General features: G+C 42.3%; 1 protein-coding gene across 1 annotated transcript in view; it reads right to left on the bottom strand.

Moving 5' to 3' along the window:
• Positions 1 to 1,998: 1,998 nt before the first annotated feature.
• LOC115398771 (drebrin-like protein A) overlaps positions 1,999 to 9,614 on the bottom strand; it is a 28,352-nt gene continuing 20,736 nt past the window's right edge. Inside the window, exons 5-16 of the mRNA XM_030105710.1 lie at positions 8,853 to 8,996; positions 8,485 to 8,562; positions 8,124 to 8,275; positions 7,901 to 7,955; positions 6,136 to 6,210; positions 5,825 to 5,930; positions 5,160 to 5,672; positions 4,380 to 4,799; positions 4,131 to 4,229; positions 3,059 to 3,192; positions 2,678 to 2,729; positions 1,999 to 2,561 (exon numbers count right to left, since the gene is read on the bottom strand). Of these exons, the coding sequence (XP_029961570.1) occupies positions 2,425 to 2,561; positions 2,678 to 2,729; positions 3,059 to 3,192; positions 4,131 to 4,229; positions 4,380 to 4,799; positions 5,160 to 5,672; positions 5,825 to 5,930; positions 6,136 to 6,210; positions 7,901 to 7,955; positions 8,124 to 8,275; positions 8,485 to 8,562; positions 8,853 to 8,996 (1,965 nt within the window). The 3' untranslated portion in view covers positions 1,999 to 2,424. The remainder of the gene's footprint in view (positions 2,562 to 2,677; positions 2,730 to 3,058; positions 3,193 to 4,130; positions 4,230 to 4,379; positions 4,800 to 5,159; positions 5,673 to 5,824; positions 5,931 to 6,135; positions 6,211 to 7,900; positions 7,956 to 8,123; positions 8,276 to 8,484; positions 8,563 to 8,852; positions 8,997 to 9,614) is intronic.

Below are 9,614 nucleotides of genomic sequence, written 5' to 3'. Positions count from 1 at the left end.
GAGGGGGTCTTTCTGTTAACGGAGCGCCGTGGTCAAAGGGTTTTTGTTGCCGAGGAGGGTCGCAGGAGGGAGAAACAGCCTAAAGACAAAAGGGGAAGGAGAAGGGAAAGTTGACTGGCACATTAGCCGGTGTCACCCTATCACTCTGTTTAATCTGAAGAGACAAGGGATCTCTGGAGTTATGGGGATGACCATGGGAATGGGGAGCAGGCAAAGTGAGAGAAAGGGGGGGGACACAGCTGTCGAGACTGATTTGCCTTCATATTATCTGAGCGCAGATGTCCTCTCGCTCTCTCACTCCGAGGCTGTTTATCTTCCTCCTGCACACAAATGTAAAATTACACATTGGTTGTTACGCTGCGTATTAACTTATTTATATCACCATTGCTTTAAAACGGAAATCATCTATTTTTTTTTTTCTTTTAATCTCTCAATCTTTCTCATTTGAGGTTTTAAACTATCTTCTCTCAGCAAACCAATTAGTGTTTCATAAGAGGCTCATCACCTTTTCACACATATCACTGATGATTAGCCTTCTGGGAAAACTTCGACAGAGAGAAGTCTCCTGGATAGATTTAGTCGGTCTGTCAGCAGGCATCAGCGGAAGGAGGCTGAGACCCATGTCAAATGTTACCTCTCTATTTCAGTACAGAGGCACATCTGCCAAACGCTCTTATTGAACTGGCAGCACCAGAGCGTAACCTCGCCCCCCTCCACAACTATTAAAGGTGCAACGGTTAAGCAATATTAATGTCATATTCAATCAATCATTATCACCTGAGGAGGGGGAAAATCCTGTTTAAGGTGTAGAAGAATTAGCAATTTTTAGCTTTTGGAAATGTCAGGATATCCCGCTTTAAAAATGTGTGTAACAATGAGGCTCCTCTCTGCCTGTCAAAATATTTTGCCTTTTGTCCTGAAGAATCTGCTAGTTTTCAGGAGCTGTACCTCAAAAGTCCTGTCACTGGCACTTTTGGGAAAGGCAATGTCTCCACCTATAGGGGTAAACGCGACACTGCAAGTCTTTGTTGTCTGCATTTGTCGAGCACAATCAGAATATTCATGAAATCATGTTGACTCTAAAGAAACTTGCAGAAGTTTTTCAGTGAATGTGATGAAGTTTGGCTTCCATCAATAAATGAAGTTACTGAACGATCTATTTGGAATACTTAATATTATTTTCCATTTGTGTTTTTTTAAATGGAGTCTTTTGGTTTTGAACAACAAAATAACAATTTGTGGTGTTTATTGGTACATAGAAGAACGAGGCGCTGTCGTGGTTAGAACTCTTAAGTTTGTGTGTGTGTGAAGCGGTGGAGGAGATGGATCATTATGCACTTTTTAGTTGTTCAAAACTGTAGAAGCCAAGAAAATAAAGCAGGAGACAAGCCTGTGAAGGAAGCTTTAGTTTGTAAATGGTATGTATTTGTGAGTTTGGAGTACAATACAATAAAACAAGAATAAAAACATCCAAAAGAATAGAAAAACAGACAATCTTTGACAGTTTTTATACATTCTTATAATACAGTGTAGAGTATTATTTTATTGCAGAGGATTAACACTGGGATATTTTAATTTCACCTCTGCGCTGACAGACTGTTATTTGGTTAAAATCTGAGGGAGTGAATAAAATCCAATCATGGAGGGACATGACCGCGAAAACAAAATACGGCCCATCCAAAACACAACAGAGTTACACAGGTGTCAAGAGCAACACCAATTCCCTCTGCTTTTCGACATTTGCTACGCCTTTGTTCCGGTTTGGGTAATTAAACTGTGTTGTGAGGCTGTCAGTAACAAATGCAGCGCAACGAAATAACTCAGGAAAATACAGGAAGATGATTACAAGATGACGTTTGATACATGGATACAAATGGTGAGCAGAGTGGAATGCTTGTTATACGTGTGGATCAAAAAGAAGAAGCATATACTATAAAAAAATCTGTTTGTGTTTCTCAGAAGAAACACAAGTTTGTGATCATTTGTCATTGTGATCCGATCACTCCCACCGACACTTCTACTGTATCTCAAAAGCAAAAATAAGTTATTTTGGTCCAGAAAAAAGTCTTCGCTACTTTTTTTTTGCTAAGAAAATGAGGCTGGATAATTTTTACATACTTGTGAGAGGATTTTTGTTTTTCAGAAAACAAAACAAAAAAAACATCAAAATAGAGAGTCACTCTTTTCTTTATGCTCTCTACAAAACAGGGAGTCATGTTTTTTTTTTTTTTCTCCTACCTACAAAATAGAGAGAGTACAAAGTTTCAGTGGGAGGATTAAGGTAAAAACATGCATAAACGCACCGGGAGATGGTGTCCCTGAGTGTGTGTGTGTGTGTGTGTGTGTGTGTGTGTGTGTGTGTGTGTGTGTGTGTGTGTGTGTGTGTGTGTGTGTGTGTGTGAGTGTGTGTGTGTGTCAGACTGCCTATATGGTTTCAACATAATTAGCGGGGAAAAGGCCTTGGCGGCCGTCTTTGCTCCACCCCCTCCACCAGGCTTTGTCCACCGTCTCCACATCCTTGATGATGTCCCCCGGCTCAAAGGAGATCTCGGATTCGTCCTCTGCGGGGACCACAAGGCAGCAGCGGTGAAGACCCCCATAATCACAGCGTAATTGTTGCAAATGGAGCCACTTTACGTGCACATGTGTGGCGATTATCCTCTAAATGGCAGCTTACCTGCCTGGTAGTCATACAGAGCTCGGACGCACAATTGCCGCTCGGCTAAACCCTGAAGTGGAGAGGAAAATTGAGTGAGAGAAAAGCTGTAATCAGGAAATTTATTTCTTGTTTAACCAAGATTCACAAGATTGAACAAAGGGGAAAAAGCACTCGACCGAAACTTAAAAAGTGTATCGATAACTTTTCCTCCAAAATGTGGCTTCAATTAACGAAAAACAATGAGAGCTCTCTTGTTATTGTCGGCAGATCCCGTTAAAAGACAGGTTTATCCTAATTAAATTGTGACATTACTGTGTACTAAAATCACAATTAAAGTAAACGAAATCACTTTCCATTTTGGAGAGCAGGATTTTTTGTGTCAGGTACGCTCTGTCACACCTCTTGTTCGTTTTCGGAGACGTCCTGGTCCTTCTCCTCTGTGGAGCTCTCCTCCTCTGCGGTGCCGTGCAGATTGTAGCAGCCCGTCAGCTCGGGTGTGCTCAGCTCTGTGTCAGAGGGGCTTAAAGACCGCACTGAGGAAAAACCAGTATGAAATATATCCATCACAATCCGCTCAGCATGAAGAACAAAGACACTCCTGTAATACGTCTGAATCAGCGGCGTCAAACTCTTTTACAGCTCAGGGGGCCACAGGGAGTTCAGGTCAACCCTGAAAAAGGCTGCATTGGAAAAATTATAGCATTATAATATTTAAATAACAATAAATTAGACATTTCTCCTTAGTTTTAAATCACTTTTTCACTGTTCCATCTGGGAATATTAACAATTAGCACCTTGACGGGTAACATGAAGGTATTACAGGTTTAGCCTTGTCTGAGAAAACATGCTTATTTCCAATATGAGGATTTTCTATTGATGATTTTTGCCACTGTACAGAAGTGCGGTAACATTTTATCACACTTGAACTCGTGCTGACATCCTGCCTCTTTACTGTCTCATAAGTACAGCAAGTAAGAGCACTACAAAGAAAAACAGTGTTCATACAATTCAAGTGCAAAGAGTACATTGAGTACATTCTGAATATCTATTAGAAAATGCCTTGATTTTTTTTTTCAAGTAAAATCTAAATGTTTCCATGCCACACAGACTAACAATCTCTTGGCAAAACCCAGCAAGATTTATGTCCCCTTCAGCATCGTGCATGCTCTTAACAGCACATATAGACTTGAGGCTAATGTCATTGTAGAGGTCTGCTTGTTTTCACTGCTGGATTTGTTGCGTTTTGGGTCTTACTGTTCAGTTATGTCTGCGGATCATAAAAAAAGAGCTTGATCCTCAGTGGACATGTTCGAGTTCGCAGTAACTTTTACTGAAAATCTGCAGTCGATGTTTTCATTTTCGTTTGCACTCTGCACAGTCCTCCTGCAGCACAGACCCCTGGGCCGGATGTTTGACGCCCCTGATCTGAGTAATGTTAAATAATGTTGTATGAAGTGATTCGGAGCCCCACCTATGCCGTTCTGCTTGTCTGTGTCTTCTCCATTCAAAATCCCGTTGGTTGACAGGATCACAGTCTCATGTTTGATTTCTTGACAAATCAGCTCTGCGTCTACAATGAATACATAAAAAAAAAAAAAAGTGTTGCTTGCTTTGGAATTTTTTTTACAAATCAATGATCTGAAATTATTCGTGAGAATGTAATGAAAAAAAAAATTAGCAGACAGTTCCAGATAAGACTGTGAAAGGAGGCCAGGCCTACCTGTGAGCGACTCCTCCGTCTCTGAAACCTGGGCCAACTCCGCCGTGACACGACTCTCCTCTGACTGGTCAGTTTCATCTGCACCTTCGTTCACCTCCTCTTCATCCTGACTCATCTCCACCGGTTCCTCTGGCGACGCGGGCTCTCCGTCCTCTCCTAATGTTTCCGCTTCACCGTCCTCCTGCTCCCTCTTTTCTTCATCCTTTTCTTCATCCTCGTCCTCTTTGACCTCCTCTTCCTCCTCCTCCTCCTCCTCTTCCTCAGGCTGCTCAGGACAAACCTCCGCTACTGTTTCGGACTTGTGCTCCTCGTGCTGCTCCTCGTCTTCCTCTTCTTCGTCCTCCTCCACCAGGACAGCCTGTACCTTGTATCCGATGTCTGAGACCAGCTCAGTGTGCACGTGGCTGAGTGTGTTGAGGTCTGCGGGTTTGAACGATCACACAATGATAAAATTGCACAAACGACAACACTGCAACTGTGGCGGGCTGGAGACTGACGCCAGTGTCAATTTCTCAAGGTCAAATCACAAACAATAAGTTATTTTCTTATAACATGACTATCTGAAGCATGTGGAGTAGTTTTAATTAAGTTTAAGTGTCTAATTAAAATTGTAATACTGTTTTAATGCACTGTGTTTAATGTCAACAAATCGGCCAATCAAGTGACAACATCCTCCTCACATCGCATCAGAAGATCGTTATACATCTTTGTTTGCTCTTCTGCACTCTGCTTCAATACGTCACTGTATATTGGGAGTTCAATCGGGTTTCTGCATCATACCTGTAATAGATTGTGGATTCTCTGGAAGAGGAGCGGTGGGAGCCTGTGGGGGGAAATCACGCTCAAAGTGGCTTTGGATGTTCGCAGGCAAATCAGCCAAGGCCTCCGACTGAGCCCGAGAGAGGTTGTTTTTTACTAAACCGGGAGAGAAGGAGGCCAGGAGGGTGGGGGAGGCTGGCGGAGCGGAGGGTTCGGTGGGCGACGCGGCCCGGGGCTCCACTCGGCTGTTGGTTTGCGTGAAGCTGGGCAGGGCTGGAAGGGCGGCGGCGGGGCGGGGAGGGGACGTCGGCGGGGACACGGGGGCTCTGGGTCTCTGTGGAGAGGCAAGCGGGCGGAAATCGGGGCTCGTCGGAGGAGACGTGGCACGGAAACTGGGGGATGGAGGGGCACGGGAGAAGGGAGAAACCAGGGGGGAGGTGTGCTGGGAGGAGGAGGAGGATGAGCGCTCTTCTGCTTTGGAGAAGATGAAGGCTGTATCTGTCAGGCTGCGCTGGTATCGTCTGAATGGTTTACCTAGAAAGAAAGACACCTGTTTGTTGGTAGAGAAAAAAAACAAACACACACTGTACCCCACAAGCCTTAGACCCTCCAGAGCCTGTTTTTTAATGAGCTTGTCTGGTCCTTCATGTGAATATATAAACAACACTTTCAGGTCAGGTTCATACCGGAGCGGGAGGATCCGGGACTCGTGGGACTCTGTGACGATGCTGACAGCTGCCTGAAGAACTCCCGGGGGTTCATTGACCGCTGGGACACTAACGCTGCCGCCTCCTGCAGGTCAAGTCATGTTCAATGGGAAAAAAACAAAATAGTGAGAACTGAAACAGGTTTAATTGTGTTTTTTTTGTGCAAATTTCACAAACATCCAGCAATGTAATCACCAATATGCAGCCTACATTTTAAAAAATGTTTGAATCAAAAGCAACACTGAGTGAATTGAGAAGCATATTTATTTATTACTGAGAGAATCACTTACTGCTGCTTTCTCTATGGACTCGCTCCTTTTCAAACGAGCCCTCATATCTTCCTCGTGTTCCCTCTGTTGCTCCTCCTGTCAGTGAGTGAACGCAACAGCAATCACATATTCAAGCACACGCTGAACAGTTTTGATTTATTTATTTAAAATACGACTCCCTGATAATGTTAGATAAATCTGAGATGCATTTTTAGTTTGGATAACAGAAACAGATTTATATTAGAAATGTTATTTACCTGAACTTTCAATGTATTTAGCATTTAGACCCTTTAAGAAATGGATGAATGGATGGATGGAGGGACGGAAGACGTGTCTTAAGATATGCGGCACGGTTAATATCAGATGCATTAGTCTTAGTATTTTAAGAAGTGATTGTTCTGCTGGGATTTTCACACACAATGACATCTGGGTTTTACACAGAGTGGTCAGAAAAAGAGAAAATATCGGGCGAGCTTCAGTTCTCCAGGCGAGCATGTCTTGTTGACGCCAGATGGAAAAAGGGAATGACCACACAGGCTCCAGATGACAGGAATGTAACGGTAACTAAAATAACCCCTCATTATATCCAAGGTGTGTACAAGATTTCATGAACCTTGAAGCAGAAGGGCTGGAGCACCAGACGCCGCCGCACCTGTCAGCTCGGAACAAGAGGCTGAGGCTACAACTCACAGCAGATAACCAAAAATCTGGCAACCCAGGAGTGGAAAAACTTTGCCTGAATTGATGAGCCCCAATTTCTGCAGAGATATCTGGATGGTGTGGTCAGAATTTGTGACAAAAAAGATGGAAGATTTGGAAGATTTGGTCTCGTATTGGCAATTTAGACTAGTAGCGGTGGAGTAACGGTGAGGAGGATGTTATGGGGGGTGTTCCTTACAGTGTGTACATCCTCTCAGGATCATGTACAAATTCAAAAAGCATGAACTATCTTAAAATGGATTACTAATTCTAGTGGTCTCTTCTGTCCAATAGAACAACTTTAGGATGGGCCTCCAAATTTACAACTGTTTCATGCTATAATGTAAACCAAGATCTGTAGGAGAGACTGCTGACATATCGCTCAATATTCACCATAAAAAATGAATGGTGGCAAAACAAAAGACCATCCAGGTACGAGTTAGGCGTGTCTATGGTTATGTCTTCTTTTTCTTAATCAGACTTGGTTCAAGAGCCACATGTGACCCTTTGAGAAAATAATGATGAAAAAATAATGACGACATATGATGTAAGTAATCAAACTGCTTTGCATTAATTCAAAAGAAGGCCACCATGCTTTTTTTCAACATACATTCTTTGTGCCTGTGGATGCGCCTGCAGTTTGTCTACTTTGTCTGCTAGCAGAGATAACTGTTGTTATCGCTCAAAGATGTTGCGTCAAGTGAAAAAAGAAGGATTCATTCATTCAAATTGTAAAATTTTTCAGAAAACAACATGATTTAAGAGAGTGTTTTATCAAATTTCTGAAACAAAATCATGGCACTTGTTGGATGCTGTTGTGTTAGATTACAGTATTATCTTAATTACACACACACACGACTCAGCTCTCTGCACATCACTAGAATTTGTGGACAGTATTGCACTCGCACATGCAAGTTTTACATGCAAACTTTAATCTTACTCTTGTATTTTCACTTGCAAGAAAATCTGAAGTGATGAAAATAATGTCAAATAACAAACTAAAAATAATCAGTCTTTTCAAACAAACTAAACACTGAAAATTTGTGGTGTAATGAAAGGGTTAAACCAAATGATTCTTTTCACTCACCCATCTCAGTTTCTCTTTTCTACGCATTTGCTCTTCTTCTTCCGCCTGTTTTCTTCTGTGAGACACAGAAACAAAACACATCAAAAACTTATAATTGTCATCCAGGAACCATTCTTTGAAATCAATTTGATTCACTCTGTTGTTTGTTAACTCTGGTTTATCAATCAATACAAAGTTGGTTCACTAAAGGGCACTATTGACAGGAAAAAGTTATTGTTCCAACCTCTGCTCCTCAATCATCTGTAGTTTCTCGTTCATCTTTCTGTCTCTCTCTTCTGCATCCTTCCGTTCCTTCAATACTCTTTCTCTCTCAAGCTGCCGTCTCTCCTCTGCGGCTCTTCTCCTCTCTTCTTCTTTTCTCTCTTCCTCCTCACGCTGACAACAAACACATTGAGATAAACAATAACATATACAATATTAATGATGTGATAAATGTTAACTGAATAAAGTTACAACGTGCATCACAAATGGCATAAGTAGGAAGCATCAATAAAAGAAATTTTACTTTAAAACAATGAAAATATAGGCAAAAGTCTGAGCTGAGCTCCATTTGTGTGATCAGAATGAAGGTTGTTTGGACAAACCTCTGCACGTGCCCAGAAAGAGTCTCTGTTTATTCTTCTCATCTCCATTGCCGCATTAGTTTTTCTGTAGTTTGTACCCTACGAGTAAAAACATATAGTGAAAATGGTGAAATAGATAAAGTCCTTGGAATGCCAAATATTCCTGGATTCTCCGACTGTGCAAAAATAGACATTATAATAGAATATTGTTCCATCAAGACAACACACATTACTATTTATAGTCATTTAGAGAGACTGAATAAATGAACAAATGACTCATAAACTTATAATACATCTGAGGAAGCTGCTGCTTCAATGTATGTTACAATCTGTATATGAAAGCCTCTGCCGCCATCTGATGGACACATGTGGCATTGCAGGAGACTCACCACGAGTTCCTCCTTGTCCGCGGACCTCGAGCTCCTTCTCACCCACTGTGTGGGAGCAGGGGACTGGACTTTGCTGAGCTCAGCTCTGATGTTCTCCTCTGTCACGTCTTCCACCTTCTCTGCTCTGACGAAAGCATGAGCTTCCTGAAACACACGGAGGAGAAACAAGGATGGAAAGATGAGCAAGACAGATGTGATTTCAGTGTGCTGTCGCCCCCCCCCCCCTTTCCTCCCAAACCCCTCTCTCACATGCACATAAGAAAACCTATACGTAAGTACACAACGTCCCCCTGGTGGGTTTTCTCTTGGTCTGGCTTGGAGTTATGCAAAGTTTGAGCCAAACTGTTGTGCAACTGCTTCAGCTCCGAGGATTGTGAGAGAACAAAAACAGCAAAGGTTTGAGTGTGAGGACAAGAATGCATTGGTTTTGGATGGTTCGGGAGAGGGGAGGCAACGAGGGGGAAAAACGATACGCGAGGGTTGCAGAAAGCGAGAAAGGGCTGTGAAAAGACAGCGGGTTTCCAAAAAGTCAGAGGGAAAAAGAGTCTTGATTAACTTCTGCTGGCACGTTTTTAATTGTTTTTTACCCATTCACAATCATTTTTGGACAACTGGAAACAAAAACGCGAAGGCAAAAAAACCCCCTCAAAAGTCAAACAGTGTGCACCTTTATAAAATACCAGAAGCATGACAACGACAGTTTTTCCACTTTTCAATCAAAATGCAAACACTTTCCTCTGTTGAATCCTCCATCTGAGTCCT

This window comes from Salarias fasciatus, chromosome 12 (assembly GCF_902148845.1).
Source record: "Salarias fasciatus chromosome 12, fSalaFa1.1, whole genome shotgun sequence".
In the NCBI taxonomy this organism is placed as follows: domain Eukaryota; kingdom Metazoa; phylum Chordata; class Actinopteri; order Blenniiformes; family Blenniidae; genus Salarias; species Salarias fasciatus.
Note: the sequence above shows the minus strand (reverse complement) of the source record. Positions and strands in the feature narration are given on the sequence as shown.